General features: G+C 45.7%; 1 protein-coding gene across 1 annotated transcript in view; it reads right to left on the reverse strand.

Annotated features, from left to right (window-relative positions):
• LOC310824976 (roundabout homolog 1-like) overlaps window positions 1-15000 on the reverse strand; it is a gene marked incomplete at its 5' end in the record, with an annotated part of 127997 nt that overhangs the window by 98878 nt on the left and 14119 nt on the right. Inside the window, one exon of the mRNA XM_083697354.1 lies at window positions 11746-11835. Within this exon, the coding sequence (XP_083553480.1) occupies window positions 11746-11835 (90 nt within the window). The remainder of the gene's footprint in view (window positions 1-11745; window positions 11836-15000) is intronic.

The raw sequence follows: 15000 nt of genomic DNA on the forward strand, positions 1-15000 counted from the left end.
GCCGGTTAGCATTCTTTAGCTTGAAAGGCTAATGGTAAATCCAGATCAACAGACAGACCCAGCGTAGCGTAGACAGTTGGAATGCTGAAGGGGCTCTGTTTGGTTTGGGGTCACTTGACAGTTGTTCTTTTGAGAGGAGCTGTGAGGTTTACTTCAGGTCCCAGGATTCACAAGAGCAGACTGAGGCCCCACAGCACCGGGAGAGGAGGAGGAGGCTGGCTGGCTGGTGGAGGAGATGGGGGAGGCTGGAGAGGGGGGAGGCAGGGGGGGGGGAGCTCTGTGCCCCCAGGCCAGGAACACTTATTCAGACACACATTCCAGGCGCTCCTTTGGGGCATGCAGACAGTGCGCTGATCCTCCTTAAAACAGAGTAGTAGGTGTGTGTGTGTATGTGTGTGTGTGTATGTGTGTGTGTGATGACCTTTGAACTCTAGCCCAACAGGCACTTGTTAAAGCTCACCATCACTTCCCCACCTCGGTGTTGGCCGTCATGCTTGGCCTCACAGCTCACTAAGCACCCCAGGAAACCGCCACGTAAACAAGGAAAGCAATCAGGAAACACTGCTTTTACCAGAGCTCTGACAACTCTCACACACACACAAACACACACACAAACCAGTAAACACAAACACTATGACACATGCGCACACACACAGACACACACACAGACACACACACACACACACACACACACACACACACACACATACATATACACACATACACACATACACACACAAATACAAGAAGGCTTTCAAACAACGTATCTAGAAGGAAGGACAAAATGATTTCTAAATGTGAGAAAAACAAATAATAACAGATATTCTTAGCGACTAACAACCCTGTCAGAATGATGCAACACGGCAGGATAATTATAATTAATTCTATATTATATGACTCTCTTATGTAAAAAGGTAAGTGCTCTGTACTTTGTGTTAACCTTCAAACAGCATGACAGATTGACCCAGCATCCAAGAGGATAAAACAGAAAAACCATGGTTACAAGTTACACAAGTCTATTGTGTATTGTTTATCAGCTGTGGTTTATGGCAGCTCTCTGTCTTTACTGGAGGAGGGTGATAAAACAATCACTGTCTTTAGTGTTCAGACAGATACTCCAGTCCTCTGTGAGTGTCTCGTCGAGTGGCTTTTTATTGACTTTGCAACACACCTGGCCAACAGTGTCCCATTTGTCACCGCTTGATGTCCACGGGAGCTGTGACTGTGGAGCATTGTTTGGCTGAGTGTGAGTCAGGAGGGAGTGTGTTAGGACAAGCAACCAAAAGGTAGGAAGAAAAGGTAGGTAAGAACATAATCTTCCATACTTGTGTCACCTCCACCTCAACTCTCAACAAAAACACTGCAGGCACAGTACAAACATTCATAAAAAAAAAAGCAAGTTTAAAATACCCCCCCCAAAAAAATCAAGAGAAGGGGAGAAACAAATTGCTTTAAAAAAAAAAAAATACATTATAGTGTGGTTGAAAAATTGTGCCAAAATCGTTGCCGGCAAGAGAGAGAGAGAGAGAGAGAGAGAGAGAGAGAGAGAGAGAGAGAGAGAGTACACAAGCGAGTGACTGAACGCTACATTTAGCTTGAGCTGTGTGCCGTTTCCTTTAAAACAAACACAACCATTTCAGCAGACTTCAGCCAGTGTGAAGGAACCGGCGAACAGCCGCAAGGAGGGGTACGAGTACTCAGAGAAGAAGAAGAAACTGGAGAGGGGGATTACACACACTCCTCTCTTCTCTTTCTCTCCCTCTCGCTCTCCCTCTCTCTCACTCTCACCCTGCTCCCACTCTCTCTCTCTCTCTCTCTCTCTCTCCCTCCCTCCTTCCCTCTCACCCTCTCACCCTCCCTCCCTCCCTCCTTTCCTCCCTCCCTCTCATATCACCCAGCAGTGGTATCCAGCAGATAAAAGACTCCAAAAAGCAGAAGAGAGACGCATTCCATTCAATCTGGCCCTCTGCTTATTCTCCCTCATTAGTTTCCTATTCCGGAGGAAGAACAGAAGGAAACTGACAAGTCCGTCAAGAAAAAGGGGGGATATCAAAGAGAGCCTCTTTAGTGCACAAGATGTCCCGTCAGCCTCGTCATCCGTGGCAGAGGAGTCCTCATTAGTGCAGAAACATCGGCTCATCACTGTCAGCATCAAAAAAGACTTTGGAGCGGGGGGCGTGTGGGGGGGGGGCTCATTAGCATATGGGATGACATAGCAGGTCAGCTTCTCCCTTGGAGCGGTGTTCCATACACACTCTGTACTGTGGCTCCACTGGGTGGTGATACCAACAACAACAACAACAACAACAACAACAACAACAGCACGCTGCAGTCCCTCTCACTGCCACGGGTGGCATCTCACCAGCAAGAGCAGGGGGTACATGTGACCTTTGATCTCTGTGCTCAGCTATCCCCAGTTGGCCAGGTGTCTTCTAGCCACCCACCCATCCACCACTCTCCCCCTTATCCTCCCTCCCTCCTTCCCTCCCTCCCTCTGGAAACACTCAACACTCAAGACTGTGGGGGCCAATGACAGAACACTCAGTGCTCCACTTCCCTCATTCTCTTCCCTCCTCCTCTCCCACTCTCTCTCGCTCTCTTGACATGTCTTCAGAAGGAGATATCTGGCACCCGAGTGACCCATCACGCATGGATGAGGTAGTCTCAAGGCCAAACATGGCCTGGACAGGCTTGTGTTGTTTCAGGCCAATTTTTCACATTCAACAAGACTAGATTTACGGGCAGTGTTTGAAACAACAATCCCAGATAAGAAAATTTTAATTTAAAAAAATCAAAGGAGGGGAAAACAAAGATCTAACTCCTCTTGGGAAAGATTCCTGTTTAAGACAGAGTGTTTATGAGAACCTTCATTAGGAGGTTGCTGTTTACAACACAGAGGGAGGGAGGGAGGGAGGGAGGGAGGGAGGGAGGGAAGGAGGGAGGTGCGGGACAGGGCGAGAGCAGCTTAGCGGCATCGTATTGGCACTCCAGGGATGCATAATCAGGATTTGTGGGGAGGAACGTTCATACAGGAATATTCCTAATGGACATCATTTACACTGTTATAGATTACTCAATTACAATGGCTACATTTATTTATTATTCAGTGATGAAATTGTCATAAGGGGGGCATTTTCCAAGCGTTTCACACAAAGCTGCTCTGTGCTACAATATGAAGCCTGGGAGCAGGACACCTGCACGGGTCCCATTGTGTTGCAAATGGCGGGGGGGGGGGCGGCTGTTGTCTGTTATGGTGTCGTTGAGAGGGAGATACAAGAATAGGTGGCATAATTCAAATACCTTTCCAAATAGGGTGGTAGGCAAATCTATGGAGGAGCGAAACACCTGAAAACCATCAGGTTTAGTAAACAGGGAGCACTTTGAAAAGTAGAGGAGGTATGTAAGCCTCCGAGCTATCGTGGGCCAATTACCTCCAGCGTCCCTCTAATCTGTGGAGTGATAAGGGGACCGTAAACACACACACACACACACACACACACACACACACACACGCGCCCAGCTCAAACAGCCTCTAAAGGGTCATTGATGTGTGCATGAGTGCATCTCCCCCTGTCATCAGCACTTCCTTAACACATTAGAGCCGTGACATAGATAAAGCTGATACCGGGCTGCTTCTAATACACACTCAAACACAGGACAGAGCTTAAAGGGACGGTTCAGCCTATTTTCATGTCGAGGTGAAATATCATCTTCCTCTGAGTTGTCCTCATAGACCAACAGTGATCGCTTCTCTCGTTCTCATCTTCTTCACTTTGCTACCGCAGCACAGGCTAACAGTTAGCAGCGTCCGCCTTCTCTAATAGACAGGATTCTGACGGCACTTAAGTTAGCATTGTTGAAATGACAAATGCCAAAATCTCCTCAGAGAAACTTGCTGTGGTAGCAAAGTGGAGAACGGAGAACTGGATAAGCTTTCACGACTGGTCTATGAGGACAACTCTGGGTAAGATGATATTTCATGTAAACATAAAAATAGGCTGAACCATCCCTTTAAGTCCTATCATGAAAGTCTGCGCTAAGTCTCGTTTGTCACACAAGGGCAGCGAGCAAGAAAAAAAGAGGCCAATGATGGGAAATAAAGAGTGTGTATGTGTTCCATACGTCTCTGTCCTCCTCAGTGTTGTAGTGAGTGTGTGTTAACTAACTGTGTTAGTGATGAACCCTATCAATGTTGGCCAGTCCCAGGTCATGGGTATGTACACAAGCCTCGCCTGTTCAAACCAGCCGCAGTGTTAATGTGACTTCATTAGGCCTCTCCCCACTGACCTGTGGGTGGGTGGGTGGGTCTCTCTCTCTCTCTCTCTCTCTCTCTCTCACACACACATACAATAACCTGCTCCACTACTGATCTCACAGCCAATGGAGTATGGACTGAGTCTCACTTCAACCCTTCACATAGTCTTGCTGGAGAAGACACGCACACACACACACACACACACACACACACACGCACACACACGCACACACACGTTTTTATCTAACGGTAACACTGATAGTGGAGATATTGGCACAAGACAGAGAATAACCCTAGAGAGAGGATAATAAAACAGTGGAATTTGTTCTCAGTCCTTATCTCTGGTGATGAGGATTGCTCTGACTCATAATCACACCTTTATTACACTGGACATATATCCTGTCAGCTGGCAGGCACGCTGCTGACCAAGGGCCGTTGGTTCAGAGCACCGCCAATGAAATGAAAAGCATATATGGGCAAGATAAAAAACTTTATGGAAGTCAATAGATTGTATTCTGATCTATTGTATTAATTCCATTCTCTCTCTCTCTCTCTCTCTCTCTCTCTCACACACACACACACACACACACACACACACACACACACACACACACACACACACACACACACACACATCTGAAATGCGACTTTTCAACTTTTTTTTCCAATGTCAAAGTGAAAATAAAGTAACCTAAAATTAAATAACGCTGTCTTTACCTGAGCAAATGTGAAGAAATCCGAGTAGAATGTAAATTCCCATAGAACGCGCAGGCATCATTCCAAAGCCGCTGAGGACGGGGACTAATTATGTAATCCACAAATAATTAGTGTGGTCTATTCAATCTAAATACCAAGAATTTTCATAGATGTTCTGCTTCCTTCTTCAGTAAAATACCACGCCGTCTCCTCTCTACCGCTGTTCGCTGCACTGGGGTATAGCGGGAGCGAGTCCCCGAATAACTCCGTGGGTTTTCTTTAGCAGAAGTGAAATGGCTGAGTCCAAAATTCAGAATGTCCAACTTCAGTCACCTTTCTGGTTTCAATGCGTAGTTTTCCAACCCCATAAGCGCTCACCCGACTCCGAGCACTTCGGGCTGTAAGGATGTATGAAACCCACAGCGCTCAGTGAGGGCTGCTGCTCAATGGTATGCGCCGTATGCGCCACTCCTCCCAATGAGTCCAGCAATGGGGTTTGCCATAGAGGCAACCAGTTTATTTCAAAACGGGACGACCGAACAAATGCGACTGTTACTAAAAGTTTTAAATTGTTATAAAGTGATTTACACAGTCAAATTACAACACATTATCATATGTGTTCACTTGATTTTAGACGGTGTTGTTGGAGGCCTATCTTGCTTTAATGTGTGGTTAGTTAAAAACAAAACAAAACAAAACACACTTTTTTTGAGAATATTTCTCTCTATGCTGTTGTCAAAACAGTTGATTACAATTACACAGTTAACAATTCATCTAGGCTGCATTATTTTTACAAGGCTACTCAAACAACTACAGCAGTAACAGAAGTACTACAACAAATGATGTCTTCTCTGTGGGTTTCTAAAGTGAATGGGATTGTTTGAGGAACAGGGTGCTCCCTCTACATGCTGCTATTCATTGGAAATTCAAAAGGACTGCAGCGTCGTTAAGCCCACATAGGGAAACACAGAGCTGTATTTAAAACGACCGTGTGAACTAAGGTGTCTCACCCTATGTGCTTATCTGCCCTTTAAATCCGGCATGCGGCTCGCTTGGGCACAAGATATTATCTAAATGAGCCAATTAAAATTCACTTTTGTGAATATTAGCCAGGAGCAGTGTTACTCATCTCATAATCAAGGATTAGATCTAAAAGAATATTTGCAAATCGACACTTGAAACCTCTGAACATTTCAATGGCAAACTAGACGACATGTTAAAAGTATATTATAAATGTGTATTTACCCAAAATTGGCGTACATTTGTTGATTACTATTGTCAGTTTATTAATACATTTAGTCATATTATGTAGCCTTTGAATTATAAAGTGTTGGCTCAAATGGAAATAAACGGTGGGGGAAAAAATCATGTCATATTTGAAAACTAAGCTAAACCCCTCTCATATTCATCATCAAAGTGTCGAGAGTATGTCATCACTTGTATATGGGCTTTATGGGTTGACTTGAGAAACACAGTGGAATCATTCCAAGCTTAATGTCTGGCCTGGATCATAGTCATGAACAGCACAAGCGCTCCCTCTGCTGGCGGACTAACGACATACTTGTGAGGAATCAAGTTTCATTTCACATTTCAGAAGTTACCATTTATGTACGAACCACACTAAATTAAAAAAAACGTTTCTCTTTGTCATAAAATATTTCCGTGACACACAAACCTACTGATAGGCTTGCACGTTATGCTACAGTGAGGAAAATGCCGGTGTATTATATTTTATTGCCAGCTTCCAATGGCTTCTGAGCATTAAAGCTGCCTTGGTTTTGTACTCTTCAAAAGCACTTAACTAAGGGGAAAATGTATGTTTATGGCTGTATAACTGTTGGAAGGCCGAATAATCTCTCTCTCTCTCTCTCTCTGTCTCCCTCTCTCCCTCTCTCTCTCTCTCTCTCTCTCTCTCTCTCTCTCTCTCTCTCTCTCTCCCTCTCTCTCTCTCTCTCTCTCTCTCTCCCTCCCACCGCCTCCCTCCCTCTCTCACCTCTCTCTCTCTCTCTCCCTCCCACCGCCTCCCTCCCTCTCTCACCTCTCTCTCTCTCTCTCTCTCTCTCTCTCTTTCTGCATACATATACAGTGCAGTAGCTTCAGTATCCTGCCCCCCCCCCCCTTCCCCGTCTGTAGTGAGAGAGCATTCCCTGCCCCCAGCTCCGGCCTCAAACCCCTTTAATTGCCCCTGAGTGTGCCACTGGCGGCTTAGCTGAATGCTCCCAGATGGAAGGAGACCAGGGCTGGAACCAGTACAGCACAGCGCAGCAAGGAGCAGCATGGTAAACAACCAGTCAAATATGGGTACTCACAGAATAACCCTCAGCACATTCCTCTGTGTATAAAACATCTTGTTTTTCCATTCCTTCTCCTTTTTACATTACACACACATACACACACACACACACACACACACACACACACACACACACACATGCACGTGCACACACACACATACACACACACACACACACACACACACACACACACACACACACACACACATGCACGTGCACACACACACACACACACACACACATGCGCGCGCACACACACACACAAACACACACACACGTGCGCACACACACACGTGCGCACACACACACACACACACACACACACACACACACACACACAAACACACACACACGTGCATGTGTGCACACACACACACACACACAGACACACACACGCACGCATGCACACATGCACGCATGCACGCATTCATGGCGGACACACACATAGCATTCGTCCCTGGCTCTCCTTCTATGTCTCCCTGATTACCTCACAGTACCAGCTGCTTGGTCCTATAGAAGATGAAGGATAAAACAATACATGGACTGTACAGAGGAAAAGTGACTGTGTGTAATACCCAGGACACAGGCCCGATTTGTCACTAAGCCTGTATTCTAGCCTCCGATTCACACACCCCATTTCTCCTGTCACTTTTACTCCTTTTATTTCGCCCACTTCCATTCTCACCCTCTATCACCCTCCCTCTTGTTCCTCTCCATCTCTCTCAGCCCCTCCATCCCCCAGTGAGAGCATCCCTGCTCCTTCCTGCAGTACACCCACCTGCAGTCTCCTCATTCATCCATCCTCATAATAATGTCCTGCTTGTCAGATTAGGATATAAACAGTACATACTGCTTAGCTGTAATAGGGTCCACAAGCCCACACGAGAACATTGTTATCACTGCTGTTGTATACATTCCCATTTCACACATACGCTGCGGGGGAATCCATAGTCCACCTTATGGAGAAATTATTCAAAAATAAGATGGTAAAATGTCCAACGTGTATGTAGAGTCATGGGGCTTCTATGCGGTATGTAAATTGAAGCATGGGTCCTTCTGACAGCATTACATATTCATTGGTGTCGTTTTAGAAGATTGTTTTAAGTGTTAGCTCCTCAATAATTCTCTTTGAGGTTTTATCTCGGCTTTATATCAAGGCCCTGGCGAGGCTTGATGGTGAGGAATGGAAGTCATTAAAAAATCTCAAGGTCACGAGGCGGAGGGTGTCAAGCAAGCACTTAAGCCAGGAGACATGTCTCCCATTGCAATATCTCATTCTCTTACAAATCCTCTCCTGTGACAGAGTGTGTTGAGAGGATTTCCGGGTGAACTTTACTTTCTTGACAACTCTTCCGCCCATTCCCTGAAACAAAAGGGATCAATGTCAATACATCCAAACGGCATCCTGTGAGTTGGGTGTCAAATGCCTTTCCATAGCAGAGGATAATGTGTGCCTACTGACCTCGGTGGTTGAGAGGAAGATGAGGGGCCTCACACACCACATCACAGTGGCCGGCCTCTCGGTGCGGACCCCAACGGGTCGCCTACTACACAAACACACTGGCTCTCACAGGGAGCGCTCCGAGACCCCAGCTGCCTAAACAAACGCAGCGCAGCGCGGCGAGGCTAATGTGATAAATATGATGTAGAGGTCCACCGGGAGAGCTGACCTCACACACGTGTGGCCTCAAACATAACAGCAGGTGCGGCGCACATTTCAGAGTGCGGAGTTGATCATTTCGACGGTACATTTCACAGGTCCGCCGGGCGGTCCAATACCGCTCCAAGACTAATGTTACTGTACCAGAGCAACAGATGTCAGAAAGAAACAGACACAGAGAGAGAGAAACATGTATGTCTGAGGGGCCGTAAACAAAGTCAAAATGAGGACGAGGACTCAAATACATGAGACAAAGAGTCAAGGAGTGAAAATGATTGTTTTCCTACTCAAAGCTCAAGCTCCACGCTGGCTCGGAGCCAGGGCAAACAATACAAGAAAACAAACACAAGCTCAACCGCCACAGATGTTTATGAAGGCACGAATAATGCAGGATCTCCATAGATACGACCAGCAACAAACACTGCCTCGTTAGTACGTTAATTAATGATTCATGTTTGTGTGGGTTTTTCTTAAACACACGGATGATTTATGTGTCTGTGGCACATCTGGGATCTCCCTTATGAAGCATAGGTATTATACAGCCAGTATAATATAAAAGAAAAAACTAAATTAGGCAAACAGGTTTGCATCATGCATTTATCTTAAAATCAATGCTAGTTATTTGCCCTGAGCTTGTGATAATCACCATGGAAATTATCTCTCCCACCACCCCCCCACCCCTCCACCCACCCCCTCATTTAGGAGGCAGACAAAAGGGATCCCACCAAAGATAACACAGCCATTGTCTGTGTTAATGGATAGATGGTCCTGGTATCATAATATTGCGTGTTGACATACTGTACACATAGTTAATAGACATGTCCAATGGGAATACTCCCCGGTAGCAGCAGTAACACGTGCTCATTGCCAGCGTGGCAATAACCAGTCACCTCACGCCGCGGCTTGTGAACGCTCCACGGCGGTGGCGTTGTCTGACGCTAATACAGTCAGCGACACCTTTCCCTCTTCCCATTTTCTCTCGACCGTTTTCAAATGGTTTCCTTATCGGCCTCCTTCCCTGATTCCCCATATCTTTCCCATTCTCCCATTATCTGTAACAGCCAATTCCCCGCCTCCGCTCTCTCCCTCCCTCCCTCTCTCCCTCTCTCCCTCCCTCCCTCTCTCCCTCTCTCCCATTCGTCAGCATCTCTCACCGCGCACCCCTCCAGTCTCTCAGGGTCATACACACAATGAAAATGTGAAATATGACAGACAGACAGACAACGTACTGTTATTCTCTAGCTATCCCCCCCAGCGCAGCTGGGATGGGCGGCGGATGCACTAACCATGCCTCTCCTCTCCTCCTCCTCCTCCTCTCCTCTCCTCTCCTCCTCTTTTTTCCTCTTGTCTGCACTTCTCTTCTCTGCAAATTGACAAACTGAGAGGCGCTGTAATGTTCCTATCAATCGTTATGGCTGTTGGCCTGACAGGCCCAACTACCTCCCTCCTATCCCAAAAGTAAATCCCCCCCCCGACACCCTTTCTCTCTCTCTCTCTCTCTCTCTCTCTCTCTCTCTCTCTCTCTCTCTCTCTCTCTCTTTCTCATATGAGGTTAAATTTACAAGCTTCAAACTAATGGCCGTCTCTGGTCTAACCCAAACTGTTGGCATGTCATGCAAGGCCTAATAATCTCTCTCTCTCTCTCTCTCTCTCTCTCTCTCTCTCTCTCTCTCTCTCTCTCTCTCTCTAACACTCTCAGTGTTGTGCTGCTGACGTGGGTGGGGCGGAGAAACACAGATCCAAAAGAGAGTGTTTTTCGTGCTCTCATTTCGAGAAACAAAGAGACAAAGAGGGCTCCTCTTCTTCTTCCCATCAGCCTCCATGCTACATCCACAGTACCAGGCCTCAAGAGGAGCGAAGACTCGCATCTGTGTATTTGATGGAGCCTTTCAAATATATCCAATTAAATATCTTTATCTAAATTGTCTTTTTTATATCAGACTTGTTGATGTTTTGATTGGCAGACAGCCTTTGGACAGTGTCCAGACAGCAGCCAGGCTGTGTACACTCTCTCACACATGAATGGCTTTCTCTGGACAGCTGCATTCGAATCGCAAACCAGGCAGTGAAATATGGCCATGACCCTTCCATTCAAGCTCTAATCTTGATCAAATTCCAATCTCTGCAGCCTGTAAGTGCTGTTCGTCACTCCCCAAGGCCGCGCCAGAGAGCTAGGGGGACTGGAACGGAGAGAACGTCTTAATCAATTTGCTTATTTGCTCTATGACGGTATACCTCCCATGACAGTGAAACCCTTACAATAATATACCGAGGGAGAGGGAGAGGAGATTGAGTTATGTTGGCTTTGGAAGGCGCACTTGAGGTCTGCTGCTGCTGAACTGGCATCCACTGATGTTATAGCCTTACCCTGGCGTAGGGAACACAATCTCTTACCTGGGACTTTTGGTTCCCACCCGTGGCTTTGGATTTCCGTCACTCTTGGAGTAAAAGTATTAGAGCAGATTAGTTTCATTTCCGATTTGCCGGCAGCACGGAATCCTTTCCCGTCCTTTTGCACAGGCTGACAGAAATGAATAATCTGGTTCCCAGTTCCCCTCAAGTGTTTAATACTGGTCCACTTCACGGCATTGAAAATGTAAACCATAAATACGCATTTTGAAAAGGTTTTCAATACTAAGGTGTTCATGATTTTCCCATCTATTATTACCATAATAATGGTGACTCCAGCATTGGGTGGTATGATGTCCACTGTTTGTTTGACCAGATAATTGTCTGTATGTAAGGTGATGAACCATAAACTCTGGGCTTATTATATGTATATATCCAATGTTTGTATATGTAGACTAGACTAACTGAATCCATATCCGTATTCAGCCTACCTGTATATAGAGAGTTGTCTTCTTCATGGTCAGGTGGGGGGGTGGGGGTGGGAGTGGCGCCCTCACTGGCCACATCATGTGTGTCTGTATCTGCAGAGAATAACAGAAGAAGATGATTAGGTCCCATGAGAAACCCACACAAACTTGTCTAGTTTGACCTCTCACTACAGCAGCGGGAGGCTAGTGGAGGTTGAAATCGGAGGACTGGCTCATTGTAATGCATGGAACGGAATAAGGAATGCTATCATGGTATGGTATGGTATGGTCTGGTATGGTATGGTATGGTATGGTTTGATACCGTTCCTCATTCTGTTCCATTCATTACAAGCCTGTCCTCCTATTTCTGCCTCCACCAGCCTCCACTGCACTCCCCAGATAGCACTCCCATCATTGGCGTAAAACTTAAAAGCAGGAAGCAGACCAGACTTTTAACCTCAGAGAGATAGAAGAATCACCACATGTAAAGGGAATCAAAGGAGGAAGAACACAAACAAGCCAATAAGCAATAAAGACAGAGGGCATCAACATGAGTTACAGAGAGCATAAAAGAACAAAGCCCAACATTGCTAGAAAGAGAGATTGAGAGAGAGAGAGAGAGAGAGAGAGAGAGAGAGAGAGAGAAAGAGAGATTGAGAGAGAGAGAGAGAGAGAGAGAAAGAGAGATTGAGAAGGAGAGAGAGAGAGAGAGAGAGAAAGATTGAGAAGGAGAGATTGAGAGAGAGAGAGAGAGAGAGAGAGAGAAAGAGAGATTGAGAAGGAGAGAGAGAGAGAGAGAGAGATTGAGAGAGAGAGAGAGAGAGAGAGAGAGAGATTGAGAGAGAGAGAGAGAGAGAGAGAGAGAAAGAGAGATTGAGAAGGAGAGAGAGAGAGAGAGAGAGAGAGAGAAAGAGAGATTGGGAAGGAGAGAGAGGGAGAGAGAAGATGGGAAGATGACTGAGACAATAGAGCAATAAGTGAATAAAACACATGCTGTCACTTTAGACATCTCTGTTCCATCTCACATCGCTGGAGACCGACAGCCTGTTTCGGTTTCCCTCACATCCACAACTGTGAACTCATTGTGACAGCATATGAACAGAACACCTGTGTTTGATAGCAATCCCCCCCCCCCCACCCCCATGTTGACAGCTAACTGTAATCTGTAATGTACGGTATGTATCGAAACCAGTCACAAGAGAAGTGAGAACAAGAGGGAGAAAACTTGTTTTTGTCAAAATACAGTTTGTAAAGTATTCGTTCGACTTTGGAGGGGGTGGTGTGTAATTCTACTTCTAATTCATTTTTTTGTTTTTTTTTACTCTGTAGTTAAAGGAGTCTGAAGGAGTTTGTTGGCTCAAGATTGAACTAAAAACATGAGCCAAGTTCCTCTATTTCCTGTCAAACTGTTTATTTTGGGCCATCTGCAGCAAAACTGTCACAAAGATGAAGGAGGATTTGACAGATTTTTTAGGAATGCATCCAGTACAAAAAGACTGCCATTGTAATACTGTGACCAAACAGAGGAGACTGCTGTGTACTGTAGACTGAGTTCCTGCCATGAGGGCCAGCCAGAACAGCCCCTTACATGTGGACTGTGCCCTCCGCAAAACCTCTAATCACATGTTTTTCATAAACTGTTTTTCTTGGACAAGAGTTTCGAAAAGCTTGCCAAAACAGCGTACCCTTGAATAAATCCCCCTTATTAAAACACAGTAAAAAATGGCTGAATACTTGGCTGACCAGGATACCAATCTTAATGAAACCAAAACTTGATTCAGTCCAATCCACTGTTTTAGTGCCCAAGTCCCCACCTTCTAAAGCAACTACACCTACTGTGTATAGCTGTATCATGTGCTGCAATGGAGGCTGGGTGGAGGTGGAAATCATAGGACGGGATCATTGTAATGCATGGCATGGTATGAGGAATGGTATCAAACACACGTGTTTGATACCATTCCTCATACCGTGCCATGCATTACAATGATCCCGTCCTCCGATTTCCGCCTCCCCTGATGGGCTGGTAGGTATACTGTACGTTTTGAGAGTTAAACCCAAGACGCATTGAAAAAGAACATCATTGACTCTTCCTTATCCATCAATACCTTTCATTGACCATTGTTCTGCCAGGTGTTTCAAGAACAGTGTCAATAAGCCAAATTTCAGAAGATGATAGATCATTGAACTCTGAACATCTGACTGTAATTGCTACTTGGCACACCTCAGTCAGACCACCACCACGTCAGCCCTCCCGTGCACCCAGCATGACGCACCCAATCAAAGACAATGGAGGGGATTTTTTGCTAATATGTGAGTGTAATTATGTGGTGAAGATAGATTTGACACTAATCCCTCTCACCTTGGCTCAGCTCATCTCTGACTCACACCTCTCCGCACAGCTCTGAACATGAAACCTGTATGTACTGGAATATGATTAAGGGTAACAGAGCTCAGACCAGCCTTTCAAAACAACTCCACGGTTGTTGTTTACTCAGGGTCATACGTAAACAACAACCTTGGAGTTGTGTCCAACAGCTAAGCTTAAACCAATTGTTGATAGTTCACCCACACGTGTTAGACATCGCTTTCGGACCTACATGGGCTGAAAATCTGCTGTGAATTAGGTCCAGTATTTTGCACAGTGCGTGACTGACCGGACTCAATTCAAGTCATTCTCTCATCTCTCTCTATCTCTCAGTCCAGGTGTGATAGATATCTCATTTCAAGGGAGGCTGGTGGAGCCAGACATTGCAGGACAGGCTCATTGTAATGTATGGAATGGAATGAGGAATGGTATCAAACACACACATGGTAGAAACCTTCCACCAGTCTCCACTGTCTCACTTCATTCCAAGGCCAGCTTCAGTCCCAGCAGTGTAGAGAGATAAGAGATCTCTGGTCAGGTCCAGTTTCTTATACCGACCTCCCAGAACCAAGACCATAGGAGCTCAAACTGTGAGGAATGTGAGGAGGGATGGCAAGGAAATAACCAATATCAATGACATCAACAGGGAGGAATTTACAAGACAAAGAGGTCTTAGCCTAAAAAAAAAAAGACCAGAAAATTGAACAGAATTTACAAGCTGGAAGAATTTACAAGTTCTCAGGAAGTTGAGATTTGATCTGCAATCCTGTCCAACCTTCTGATCTCCTACCCAAACCCACAGAGGGCTCTTCCATAGAGCCTATGGAAGTCTATGGATTATGCCTTTAAACCCAGAGCTAAACTATAATGTGGTTCGCCCCAGTGCACCTCATTACAGTAACCTCTGTTTTGCT

The sequence above is a fragment of the Argentina silus genome (assembly GCF_951799395.1).
Source record: "Argentina silus genome assembly, chromosome: 2".
Classification (NCBI taxonomy): Eukaryota; Metazoa; Chordata; class Actinopteri; order Argentiniformes; family Argentinidae; genus Argentina; species Argentina silus.